This window comes from Capra hircus, chromosome 3, assembly GCF_001704415.2.
Source record: "Capra hircus breed San Clemente chromosome 3, ASM170441v1, whole genome shotgun sequence".
Lineage (NCBI taxonomy): Eukaryota > Metazoa > Chordata > Mammalia > Artiodactyla > Bovidae > Capra > Capra hircus.
The window spans coordinates 77,496,460-77,511,009 of record NC_030810.1 but is presented as its reverse complement, the minus strand read 5'-3'; the positions used below and the strand labels follow the sequence as shown (position 1 = coordinate 77,511,009).

Below are 14,550 nucleotides of genomic sequence, written 5' to 3'. Positions count from 1 at the left end.
TAGGTGTAAGATAACAGACAGTAATGAAAAGCACTCTGTTCTAAAGGCACTCAATTATTTTTAATACTATAAGCCAAACAAAAAAACACACCTGGAATTGATATGACCAAATTTACAAGGGGTAGAATTTTGCAATTCTCATTGTTTAGCTTTCACAACATATTCAACAGATTCAAAGCCAATATTTACCTAGTACCCAGATAAATATAATGAGACGATATATACAATGAGACAATGGTTATGAAATGTTACTGTTGACACAGCAAGTACATGTGTATAAAGTTGTCTCATTAAATTTTATGAGACCCTAGCTGTGATTAGAATTATATACAAATTACAGATCAAACCTACATCCCTAACTTATTACATTATATCAAAAAGAAAACCACACTTTAGATGAAAAGAATATTTTATTGCAATACTTTAATACTGAAACCAACTATTATACATATCCACCAACTCTTTTTCACTGTCCCTATCTATCTCAGAAGATAGTCAAAGTGAGATTAATTGGATGAAGCATTCTCAACAAATCTAGAACATTCTATACTTCAATTAAAGTTAGGTCCTTTAATAAATTACGTCTTATTCCATTGTTCTATAATATTTATGAAATGATTAGTGCAATAACATCACTGAAGTATCATTTAAAAGGCAAATACCCTATAGATTTGGATTTGTCATCCCGATTCCTTGGCATTCAATAATGTAAGCATCTTTAGAGGCATCTTCTTCATCTTCTGATTTCTTCACAGTAAATTTAGCCTGAAACCAGAAGAGCATTTAGTATATAAGTAATACGAAGAGAGACACAGGGGAGAGCCCATAACTCCTGCTAAAACAGGTAGGCAGTTAATACCAAACTCATTTTATTGAAGAAGCTAGAGATAGAAAGATCAAATGACTCATGAGAAATTCAATAGCCTACATATGAAAAACTTTATTCCAGAGGCATGGTCCTTATTCAGAGGTATACGAATCTGTGGCGTTTTGCCAGAATATATGTAACCTGGCTCCCATTTCTTACCCACTGAGTCAGAACTCGTCAGGAGTGCAGCTTTAAGTAAATATCAATTTTTAAATCTCAATACCTACTTTCTAAATTTTTTCTAAAACATGGCACTGAAGCATTTAAACTTCTTTTATCTTGTCAAATATCAAATTACACTTTAATTTCTCTCAAATTTTCTTGCCAATTTAATTCCCTAAATACAGTATTTAAAATATCTAGTTCAAAGGAGACAGGTGGAGAGAGGTGACAATTAACATCTTCCCTCATCATTATTGGGTTTGACACTGTACTTTTTACTTGTTAACTAATTCAAGTTTAGCTTTGAAACACCTGATCTGTATCACTATATTGTGGAAACATGATTTTTTTTTTAAAGCAAATATATTCATTCTAAGAAAATCGAATTAAAATCAAAATAACGGAGGAGGCTGACTGAATCTGTGACAGAGGGATTTGAAGTATGCATAAAACCTTTGAAATACAATTTGAAAACTACTTCTCCAAGGTCCTGTTGAACTGCAATATTTAAAAAGTATTCCAGTTTTAGGATTAGATGGCCGTGTGTGGACACTGAAATTTACTGTTGTATGAATAAACAATGAATCTGAATTATGAGCTAGATAGACTATTATATGTATACACATTTTTTTCAAATTACAAGCACTATATAAATACGCAAAAAGGTAACAATATGGAAATAATTTCTAGCCTACATATAAAATTATAAAAAATTAGAGTTGGAAGGAGCCCTAAGGGACACAGTCTCTGACCTTCCTGATGAATTACCTGCACTGAGACACAGAATGATGAAGCAGCCTGCCCCAGGTCACTGAGTTACAACACAACAATGCTGAATGAGAAACCAGAGCAAAAAAATCCAGTTCATGGCACTTTCCACTGTGCATTCAGTTCAAATAACATATGAGTGTCTACTATGTGCAAAGTACTGTAGAAAAAATGAATATACCCTTGTCTCTGCTATCTAGAGGATCACAGTCTACACGGGGAGACAGACTAATAATAGTTACAAAATAAAGCATAAGTAGAATAATAAAAAATACAGTTAATTATCTTTTGAATCAAATATAATTTGCTTTGCCTCCTATTGGGCCTTTTCCCACAATTTAATCAAAATCTACCTATTCTGTCTAATAACAAAAAAGTACATATTAAGAATCATACAAATAAAATGTGAAGAGTAGGGTAACAGTGGTTTTGTGCTTGGTACACCTCTGTTATGTTTCATTTCTTATTACTACATACATTATTTTTGTAACCTTTTAAAATGCTTAAGGTCAACACGTTCCTTCATAAAATTCTGAGTTATAAATTTTATATTACTTTATAAAATTATAAAGACTGTAGCAAAATAGAAATATGTCACACATCACTGAAAAAGGAATGAAATGATGCTGTATGTGTTAGCTGTTAAAAAAAAGAACAGAGAAACAATTTTAAGAAGAGGAAAATACCTAAATGTCAACAGTGGTCTTACTGGCAAAGGGGAGTTAGGGACAGGATTCTTCCTCTATTTTCTAAACTTTCTATAAAGAAGTTAGTTTCAGATGAAATACACATGTCATTTAAGAATCCTGTTAAACAAGGAATAAATATGAGATTATTCATGTTAAGTTCTTTTTCACTAAAAATTATACATCTAGGGAATTCCCTGGCAGTCCAGTGGTTAGGACTTGGCGCTTTCACTGCTGAAGACCAGGCTAGATGCCTGGTCAGGGAACTAAGATTCTGCAAACCACACTGTATGGCTGAACTTGAAAATACATTAACATATATATACAGCTACTCTTCCGAAGTTGAAAGGACTGGTAAAATGTTAGAATTTCAGCAAATATTCTACCAAAATAAAATCACAAGGAAAAATATATAAAATTTTTATATAATAATTTAAGTTTCAGTTCGGTTCAGTTGCTCAGTCATGTCCGACTCTTTGCAACCCCATGAATCGCAGCACACCAGGCCTCCCTGTTCATCACCAACTCCCAGAGTTCACTCAGACTCACATCCATCGAGTCAGTGATGCCATCCAGCCATCTCATCCTCGGTCATCCCCTTCTCCTCCTGCCCCCAATCCCTCCCAGCATCAGTCTTTTCCAATGAGTCAACTCTTCACATGAGGTAGCCAAAATACTGGAGCTTCAGCTTTAGCATCATTCCTTCCAAAGAAATCCCAGGGCTGATCTCCTTCAGAATGGACTGATTGGATCTCCTTGCAGTCCAAGGGACTCTCAAGAGTCTTCTCCAACACCACAGTTCAAAAGCATCAATTATTTGTCACTCAGCCTTCTTCACAGTCCAACTCTCACATCCATACATGACTACTGGAAAAACTATAGCCTTGACTAGACAGACCTTAGTTGGCAAACCAGAACTTTGACTAAATGGACCTTTGTTGGCAAAGTAATGTCTCTGCTTTTTAATATGCTGTCTAGGTTGGTCATAACTTTTCTTCCAAGGAGTAAGCGTCTTTTAATTTCATGGCTGCAGTCACCATCTGCAGTGATTTTGGAGCCCAAAAAAAATAAAGTCTGACACTGTTTGCACCGTTTCCCCATCTATTTCCCATGAAGTGATGGGAACGGATGCCATGATCTTCGTTTTCTGAATGTTGAGCTTAAGCCAACTTTTTCACTCTCCTCTTTCACTTTCATCAAGAGGCTTTTTAGCTCCTCTTCACTTTCTGCCATAAGGGTGGTGTCATCTGCATATCTGAGGTGGTTGATATTTCTCCCCCTTGTGATTTGATCTTATAGTTCCCATTAAAATGCCTTCACTTACTCTAAGGCAGTACCTACCACATATGGGGCTTTAATGGATGCTCTCTCGGGTTTGCTCAAAGTTCAGTCCTGCCCCTAAGAAACTATCTGGTCTTCAGCAATTAATTTAATCCCTCTGCCTCACATGACTCATAAATAAAATGAGATTAATAACAAATAGCCACCCACAACGGTCATGCAGAGTAAGATGATTCAGCTTCACTGCTGAGTTCAGTATCTGCAATTACAATTACTACTGAAGTTTTCTGTTTATTAAAATTTGACTCCAAATTGGCCATAATAAAGATCAATCACTCTTTCTGATGGAATACTCACCTTTGCTAGTTGCTCAGCAAAATGTATAGCTGTTTGGGTGTGGAGTGTAACTGGTCCTGTTTTTATTCTGGAAATTCCACTGGCTAACGCCATAAAAATGATCAGCTATTAAAAAAGAAAAACACAAAGAAGGAAACTCTCACACATTTACTTATACTTGGAGTTAAAAGTCTACTGCTTTCCGTACGAAAATAATACTAGATATCAAAATAGCTAAAAAAGTTTATTTTTTAATTAGAGGATAACTGCTTTACAATAGCGTTGGTTTCTGCCATGCATCAACATGAATCAGCCATACATATACACACATCCTCTTTCTTGAACCTCCCTCCCACCTCCCACCCAATCCCACCCCTCTAGGTTGTCACACAGCATGAGGTTTGAGCTCCCTGAGTCACACAGCAAACTCCCCCTGGCTATTCATTTTACATATGGCAAAGTATGTTTCAATGCTACTCTCCCAATTCGTCCCACCATCTCCTTCCCAACTGTGTCTGTAAATCTGTTCTCTGTGTCTCCACTGTTGCCCTGCATTTAAATAGGTTCATCAGTACCAGCCTTCTAGATTCCATATATATGCATTAATATACAATATTTGTTTTTCTCTTTCTGACTTACTTCACCCTATAACAGGCTCCAGGTTCATCCTCATTAGAACAGACTCAAATGCATTCCTTTTCCTGGCTAAGTAATAATTCAGTGTGTGTGTATGTGTGTGAGTGTATGTACACACACCACACTTTGTTTATCCATTCATCTCTCGATGAATATCTAAGTTGCTTCCATGTCCTAGCTACTGTAAATAGTGCTGCCATGAACACTGAGGTATATGTGTCTTTTTCAACTATGGATTTCTCAGATGGTAAAGCATCTGCCCGCAACGCAGGAGACCCAGGTTCAATCCCTGGGTCGGTAAGATCCCGTGGAGAAGGAAATGGCAACCCACTCCAGTACTCTTGCCTAGAAAATTCCATGGACTGAGGAGCCTGACAGGCTACAATCCATGGGGTCGCAAAGAGTCGGACACGACTGAGCGACTTCACTTTCACTTTCTTTCAGGGTATATGCCCAGTAGTGGGATTGCTGGGTCATACATGGCTCTAAGTGATAAAGAACCTGCCTGATAATGCAGGAGACATAAGAGGCGTAGGTTCGATCCCTGAGTCGAGGAGACCCCTTGGAGGAGGACACAGCAACCCATTCCAGTATCTTTGCCTGCAGAATCCCATAGACAGAGGAGCTGGAGGGGTCTACAGTCCATAGGGTCACACAGAGTTGGACATGAGTGAAGTGACTTAGCACACATGCACATTACCACTTCACGCTATAACTCTTTATTCCTAGTTTAAAAAAGAATTTCCATTTCTTTAGGTTTACAAAAATCCTAAGATGATAGAAAACCTGTGTCACCAAAAGTCTGTGGAATAGCACAAAAATGCTTAGTAAGTTTATAAACTTAATGTTTAAGAATACAGAGTTGAAAATTAATACATTTTATCAGACCACTTGTCCCTGCAAGCTAGTATATATAAACTGACAAGTTTCTTTAGAAGTTCTAAAATTACAACATTTTAACAGGTAAACAAATACACTAATACAGAATTACTAGACTGCAGAATAGTAAGAAGGAAGAGACTAGAAATAGGAAAACTGTCTTAAGAAAACTGGTCAAAAAACCTTGAAGAATACTTTTCTAAGCAGAGACATCCGATTGTGATTAAGGGGAAAAATTGGTCGAAAGGAAAATCTATCAAGACAGTGGACCATAGAAAGACTGCACTTGGAAATATTCATTAATATTTCTTAATGTGAGTAGGTGTGTTGAGTTTGAGCGGTGTGACATATCCAAGTGGAAACGCTGACAGGCGTAAGGGGTATAATGGACATGGAGCTGAGGAGAAAGGTCTGGGTCAATGATATAAATTTAGAAGCTATCATCAGCATACGGACGGTACTCGGGCCGTGAGACTGGGAAAAACAACTGAGAGACTAAGTACAGATAAACAAAAGAGGTGTGAGCTTAAGCACAAGGGCTCTCCAAAATTTAGAAGTCGAGAAGAGGCAAACAGCAGTAATAGTAAACTAGCAAAGGGGCTAGAATGTATGGCTAGCGATACAGAAAGGTAACAGTATTTCAGAAATCACATGAAGAAAGTATTTCAAGAACAAAGGAGTGCTCGGTGTGCCCAATGCTATAGCCAGGTTGAGTAAGATGAAAACTCAAATTTGTGGTATATAAATTCCAGAATAATACTTTAAAAATGGACTGAAAGTCAATGACTAAAATCTATATTCAATCTAACTGCCCAAGCCCAATATTCAAATCTAACAGGCTATGAGTTTTTACCCTGAAGTGGCATTACCTGATCTTGCAGATACTCATCCACAGCACCGCCATGTCTAAGATTTGCTAGCAGCATTTCAGCAGCTTCAATTCCAACCTTGTCTGCATTAACACCTACAACAGGCACAATATTAAAAAAAAATTAATTACTAAGAGGCAAAAAGTTTAACATATCCCAATTGGCACTGGCATAACATCTTTTAGGCCTCTGAACTCACCCATTGCAACTTTTAGGGTAAGATCTTCATGTACTGAATCTTCTGAGAGCTAAGCATATGCAAATACTTTATTAAATGGACCAGTGAGGAGGGTAGGGGAGGAGAACAGGCTTTGGCCCTGTTAAGAAGTACTAATTATAAAATCAATTTATATGACACTATAATACTATAATACTCTATAATACTATGCCTTGATTTCAAAATTTTATTTATTTATTATTATTTTTAATATTTATTTATTTGGTTGTGCTAGGTCTTAGCTGTGGCAGATGGGATCTTTGATCTTTGTTGCAATCTCTAGTTGCAGCATGTGGATCTAGTTCCCTGACCAAGGATCGAACCCAGGCCCCCTGCATTAGGAGCGTGGAGTCTTAGCCACTGGACCACCAGGGAAGTCCCCGATTTCAAAATTTTAAATTCACAATTCATATATATTACAATTAGTCTGCAGACAATTCTATTAGAATTGAAGGATTTTTTAAAAGTTCAGATAATTTTCACCTAACGAAGGATAAAGATTCTCAGGTTAAATAAACAAAGTTTTATTCTTTTAAGATTTGAACAAGTATTACCTTATTTGTTTCTTAGCAGCACTGACAGCTTGTAGGACCCTAGTTCCTTGACCAGGGATGGAACCCAGGCCCTGGAAGTTCTAACCACTGGACTGCCAGGGAATTCCCTGGTATTACCTTATTTTAAAAATAAGAATATTTGTTCCATTGTTCTACTTCCTGCTTCTCTACACATACCACAAATATTTGGTACAATGCTAAATACAAAATAAATCCATCAAATGTAGTGGAATGTCAGATGATTCCTTTTATTTGCTTTAAACTAAAAGAACCCTATGGGCTTCCCTGGTGGCTCAGTGGTAAAGAATCCACCTGCCAGTGCAGCAGACGTGGATTCGAACCCTGGGCTGGGCAGATCCCTTGGAGAAGGAAATGGCAACCCACTCCAGTATTTTTTCTTGGGAAATCTCATGAACAGAGGAGTTTGGTGGGCTACAGTCCATGGGGTCACGAAAGAGTCTGACACAACTTAGCAACTAAGCAACAAGAATAAAATTAACCCTTGGCTGCAAATGAAAAGCTTTTGAAAAATGAGAATGTGGTTCATTTTTATTTTATATTTGGAAATTCACCTAACTATATACATGTTTTGATAAAACGTCCCAGAAAATATAAATCAAATTTTAACCATTTTTTCCCTTACAGAAGTTACTATAACAATGTAATACATTAAACTACCTTTATAACATTAATCAATCATTTACATGACTGAATGTAATGGTTGGGAACATGTATGAATCTTGACTTTCTGGTAAACGACTCTGCCTCTTTCATATCTTCTTCTAGATGTAAATAGAGATGATAATACCTTAGTTGCAAAGTTAAAACCAGAGATAATATTTATAAAGCTTCTAATTTCAAGACTAGTTCATAATAAGCTGTTAGTAAGAATAGTTACTACTAATAACACACATGATACTATGTATGTACCATACTAAGTGACACAAACTGGCTCCTTAGCTAAGGAGGTACCAAAAAAATAGAGGTAAGTGCTAAGCTTATGGTATAAACTATATATCCAATGAGAGTTTAGAAAAAGAAATTATAGGTTCCAGAATAATTTGAGAATGTTTCGTGAAGCATGAAAGGACTGAAAGGACTTGAGTCCTTAAAGAACAGCTAAAATTTCCATGGAGAACGAAAACAAGGAAGCAATTCCTGGCTTTGTAGTATTAGAGAACAGTAGTTGCACTAAGGTTTCTCAAGGTTTCCCTGCCAAGTGGCAAACTATTTCTCAGAGCCATTCACATTCCTTCCTACCCAGCTGCCTTGACAGTGAATAACGGTATGAATGGACCTACAACATTACCAGCTATTAGTAGCAGTCTATGTTAACTGAACAAAATGAAGTAAGTATGATAATTTTTTTTATTAGTACTGTGTTCTAAATAAAAGAGCAAAATCCTAATTTCTTTGGAAAACCTAAGGTTTTTCTGACAAATACTCTTCTGGCATTTTAGAGGTTTCTTAAAATGGCCTCAATTTTGACAGCTTATAACAAATTAAAAAGATAGTCAATGATTTGAGGTTTCTTCTAGCTTATTAAAAGGACAAAACTGAACAGAGAAAGCCAAAGGACTGATTACAGCATCAGAGACATGCTCTGAATTACTACATATACTGAAGGAGGAAAAGAAAGTGCTTACTATAAGCTAGCAGTGTCCATACACAAGAAACAAGATTGATAAGCCAGAGGTATAATTCATCATAGCAGATTGCTTTGCCCCATAGTAAAGTACAGAACTGAAAGATGAGTGGTCAACAAATCACACAGATATTCAACAATGTGAAAACATATATTGTGTCCATATTACAATTAAATAAATGTGGGAACAATTCTTGTATGTAGATAATGGTCTGATCTCATTTTTCAGTTAAGGAAAGCAGAGTCACCAGGTAACATAACTGCAGACGTAGGAACAACTTAGGTTTTCTTGCTCTCAATTTCGTGCTCTGTTATAATACACTGCCTCTATCTAAAACTGCTAAGATTTAAAAAAAAAAAAAAAACTCTCAAATCTCACCTTTGCAACAGGATTAAAGAATGTTATAGCTGGAAGGATTTCAGAGATTCTTCAGACTAATTCTCTCACTCAATAGATATACTAAGATCAAAATAGTTTTAGTAACTGAGACAAGGACAAAAACATGATTCGTTACAACTTATTGTTTGTAATACATATGGTGATGTGGACAACCAGACAGTGTTGCTTCTGATTATAATGCTTAAACATCTAGAGTCTAGTAATTTTCTAGTTAATTTAAATCAGAAATAAAAAGAGATCTGGATATTGGGAGCCATGATATCCCCTTGAGACCCTTAATATATCGACTACCTACCAGGTGGCTCTGGAGAAGGAAATGGCAACCCACTCCAGTATTCTCACCTAGAGAATCCCATGGACAGAGGAGCCTGGCAGTCCACAGTCCATGGGATCGCAAGAGTCAGACACGACTCAGCAACTAAACCACCACCACCAGGTAGCTCAGTGGGTAAGGAATCCTTCTGCAGTACAGGATATGCAGGTTTGATCCCTGGGTTGGGAATACCCTCTGGAGGGGGTATGGAAACCCTTTCCAGTATTCTTGCCTAGAGAATCCCACAGACATAGGAGCCTAGTGGGTTACAGTCCACAGGGTCACAAAGAGTGGACGTGACTGAAGCTACTGAGCAGACACACTAAGAGAGAAGACCTCAAGGTACCTCTGCATTTGCTAGTTACATCCCCTTTGACTTGAGTGCCTGATTGGAAACAAGGGCAGGCACCCGGAGGAGTTAGGCAACTTTAGCAAGTAAGCAACTCTATCTTCTAATCCCTCCCACCACTGTAAGTCTAAAAACAAGAACTGTGCGTTCTATATGCGTGTTGTCCAAAACTACCTCATATGACAAAGTTTAAAAATGTTGATGAAATATTAGGAAAGAAAATTTTTCTGGGCTGGCAGAAGAGTTAATTCCAAGTATTGCTGATAACAGAGCAACGATCCCTTTATGATATCAATGCAACATATCTAAAACTATCATCTACACTGGCAGACTAACTCTACCTCCCATATTCACAAAGCTGTAAATGTTTCCAGGAACACAAGCTAGAAATCAAGGTCATTTCACTGCCTCCCTCACCTTCCATATCCAGCTGATCACCCTCCTAAATACCCTTATATCAGTACTCATCTCTCTAGCCTCAGTCATTGCATTCCTGGGTGTAGGCCCTCATCATTTCTGATGTGAACTGATATAACAGACTTGTCTTCCTGCCTCTACTATGTTTTTCCTCTCATCCGATACACAGCTCCTTACTTTCCAAAGACCTGGTCTTATATCCCTCCTTAAATTATGTTTTCAGGATGAAACCCAAACTCCTTAAGGCCTATAAAACTCTTCAAAATCTTGACATCTCTAATCTCATCTCTGTTCCTCCCTGTCCCAGATCCTCCACTCACCACTTATGTCTGTAGTTGCCCAAACAACATGAGCCCTTTCCTTTGTCCTCTTCTTTAGCTCTCCCCAGCCTTTTGTTTTGGCCACTCCACATAGCATGAGCGATCTTGGTTCCCAACCAGGGGTCAAACTCATAATTGAACTCATGCCCCTCACAGTGGAAGCACTGAGTCTTATCCACTGGACCACCAGGGAAGTCCCAGCTCTCACTTTTCTATCTGGCTAACTTCTACTTTTCCATAGAACCCACTGGAGGATCACTGAACAGCACAAGATAGATTTGGGATCAATCAGTCCCCAAAGAATTAGCTGTTCTTCTCCTGTGTTCCTAGGTGCCCTGGAGATAGAACAATCACAGCACTGGTCTGTCTCCTCTGCCAAACTAAGCCAGGCAGCAGAATTGGTGGTTCTCACTTTGAATCCTTCATTTATAGTACCTAGCAGATCTTGACAGAGAAGGCAATGGCACCCCACTCCAGTACTCTTGCCTGGAAAATCCTATGGACGGAGGAGCCTGGTAGGCTGCAGTCCATGGGGTCGCTGCAAGTCGGATACGACTGAGCGACTTCACTTTCACTTTTCACTTTCATGCATTGGAGAAGGAAATGGCAACCCACTCCAGTGTTCTTGCCTGGAGAATCCCAGGGACGGGGGAGCCTGGTGGGCTCCGTCTATGGGGTCGCACAGAGTCAGACATGACTGAAGTAACTTAGCAGCAGCAGCAGGTCTTGATACTCAAGGATAATACAAACTGAACTCACATTTCACTCAGTGCCTGCCAAGCATATTACAATTTCTGACATATGGGCTCTTAGTCTCTGTTTTATATTCTGCATTATCTTTGCCCTCTTAAGACTGTTAAAGATACGGCATATAATACCTCACCACCCATGCTGATTCCTCACTGCACCAAATAAGTAATGAATATACACTACATATACAGTTTTGATCACTATTTCTCAAATTTTATTGTACCTTAGAGAGCTTATTCAAACAGATTTTTGGGCCCCAAAGATTCTGGTTTCATACAGATGAGGTGGGCCCCAGAACCAGTATTTCCAGCAAACTCCCAGATGATGCTGATATGCTACCTGTCCGCCAACCACACACTGAAGAGCACAGTTTTAAACAATTCGTTTATGTCTGATCAACCGAATACGTTGATTTTACCTATTCTCTTACACTGGTTAAATGTGACACCCAACTACTGTCTAGATCTACCAACTGAGCAGATTACAATTACCTGAATTTGTGTATTCAGCAGTAATAATGTAGTTAAATGGCATGAGTGTAAGCATCTTTTAAAGATGTTATCAAGTAGGAAGAAAGTAATCAACTACCAAACAAATAGGGAGCTCAACTATTAATAGAAGTAAATGGCAATCCACCCCGGTATTCCTGCCTGGGAAATCTGATGGACAGAGGAGCCTGGTGGGCTACAGTCCATGAGGTCGCAAAGAGTCAGACACGACTGAGCGACAGAACACACACACACACACACACATAATGGCAAAAGTAACTTTAAATACTAACAGATGCATACATGCATCTCCTCTCCCAAATATGCCAAACACTACAGAAATTTCCCTTTCACTAAAACATTCAGTATTTTGAAATCAACACTGTAATAAGAGAGGCAGGGAAGAACCATTAGATCTTAAAGCCACTGGAGGAAAGTTGTATTGATACAGAATAATTAGATAGTCTCAAAGTATTATCCCAGAGTATTTATGAATTATAATACAAAGAGAAAGGGGGAAATTCCCTGGTGGTCCAGGGGGTTAAGACTCCACGATTTCACTGTAGTGGCGAAACAATGAAAAGGAGGACAGGAGGAGGAAAGGGAGAAACCTTTGTAGCAGACAGACCTGGAGGACACCACCATAACAAGTGACCACAGTCCGCTTTACTGATAAAGGACAGACTGACATTATGCGCACCTTGATTTGATTTAATGACTCAGCTGTAAAGAAACTGCCTACAAGGCAGGAGACCCAGGAGACATGAGTTTGATCCCTGGGTTGGGAAGATCCCCAGGAGGAAGAAATGGCAACCCACTCTAGTATTCTTGCCTGGAAAATTCCATGGACAGAGGAGTCCATGGGGTCACAAAGAGTCTGACATGACTGAGCACTCACTTATTCACTGATGTGATAGAATAGAATATACACAAAATTCACCTGTGCAAGAGTCTTACTAAAAATGTTTAACCTGAATAAATCTAACCATGGGATAATCAGATAAATTCACATAATGGAAAATCCTATAAGAAATTAGTTTTCAAAATATAAATATCATGAAAGGGGAAAAAAAAAAGGCAAAGAAACTATTCTGCAGTTAAAAAAGACACTAAACAGACATGATAACCAATGCTGTGTGTGCTCAAAAATAAGCAAAACAAAACATCTCAAATTGCTCTAAATATTTTGGAGGCAACTGGTTGCATCTAAATATAACAGATTCTTTAGGTATAAAAATGATAATGTGGGATTTCCCTGGAGGTCCAGTGGTTAAGACTTTGCACTTCCAAAGCAAGGGGTGCAGGCTGAACCCCTGGCTCAGGAAACTCAGATTCCCACACGCAGCACAGCGCAGTCAAACAATTAAAAAAAGGGGGTATGTGTTGATGCAAGTATTATTCTTTGGATGAACACACTGCAGTATTTAGCGGGGATACTGGGTACCTGCAACCTTTCACAGGCTTGGCTCAGAAATACACAACATGTAGCTAAATGTTCATAACCAGTGTATCTAGGAAAGCAGTATATGGACATTCACTAATCATTCAACTTTTCTCAGCAAGACTGAAAATTTTCCAAGTATAAAGTTGGAGGAAAGACTTAAAATTTAACTGACTCTAAAACAGAACCAGTTAACCATATCCAGAGTGCCTGAAAAACTATGGACAGGGGTTCAAGACATTGTACAGGAGGCAGGGATCAAGACCATCCACAAAGAAAAGAAATGCAAAAAGGCAAAATGGTTGTCCGAGGAGGCCTTACAAATAGCTGTGAAAAGAAGAGAAGTGAAAAGCAAAGGAGAAAAGGAAAGATATACCCACTTGAATGCAGAGTTTCAAACAATAGCAAGGAGAGATAAGAAAGCCTTTCACAGCAATCAAAGCAAAGAAATAGAAGAAAACAATAGAATGGGAAAGACTAGAGATCTCTTCAAGAAAATTAGAGATACCAAGGGAACATTTCATGCAAAGATGGGCTCAATAAAGGACAGAAATGGTATGGACCTAACAGAAGCAGAAGATAAGAAGAAGAGGTGGCAAGAATACACGGAAGAACTATACAAAAAAGATCCTCATGACCCAGATAATCACAATGGTGTGATCACCAACCTAGAGCCAGATATCCTGGAATGCGAGGTCAAGTGGGCCTCAGAAAGCATCACTACGAACAAAGCTTGTGCACGTGATGGAATTCCAGTTGAGCTCTTTCAAATCCTGAAAGATGATGCTGTGAAAGGGCTACACTCAATATGCCAGCAAATTGGGAAAACTCAGCAGTGGCCACAGGACTGGAAAAGGTCAGTTTTCATTCCAATCCCAAAGAAAGGCAATGCCAAGGAATGTTCAAACTACCGCACAACTGCAGTCACCTCACATGCTAGTAAAGTAATGCTCAAAATTCTCTAAGCCAGGTTTCAGCAATACATGAACCGTGAACTTTCAGATGCTCAAGCTGGATTTAGAAAAGGCAGAGGAACCAGAGAGCAAATTGCCAACATCCGCTGGATCATCAAAAAAGCAAAAGAGTTCCAGAAAAACATTTACTTTGCCTTTGCATTTACTCTTCGCAAAGAGTCAGACACAACTACGCCAAAGCCTTTGACTGTGTGGAC

The 14,550-nt window shown here is 38.4% G+C and overlaps 1 protein-coding gene across 3 annotated transcripts in view; it reads right to left on the bottom strand.

Moving 5' to 3' along the window:
• The window catches only part of RTCA (RNA 3'-terminal phosphate cyclase), a 30,169-nt gene continuing 16,010 nt past the window's right edge, over window positions 392–14,550 (bottom strand). For all 3 annotated transcript variants that reach the window (XM_018045820.1, XM_018045821.1, XM_018045822.1), the window contains exons 9-11: window positions 6,486–6,580; window positions 4,123–4,227; window positions 392–765 (exon numbers count right to left, since the gene is read on the bottom strand). In XM_018045820.1, the coding sequence (XP_017901309.1) occupies window positions 664–765; window positions 4,123–4,227; window positions 6,486–6,580 (302 nt within the window). In that variant the 3' untranslated portion in view covers window positions 392–663. The remainder of the gene's footprint in view (window positions 766–4,122; window positions 4,228–6,485; window positions 6,581–14,550) is intronic.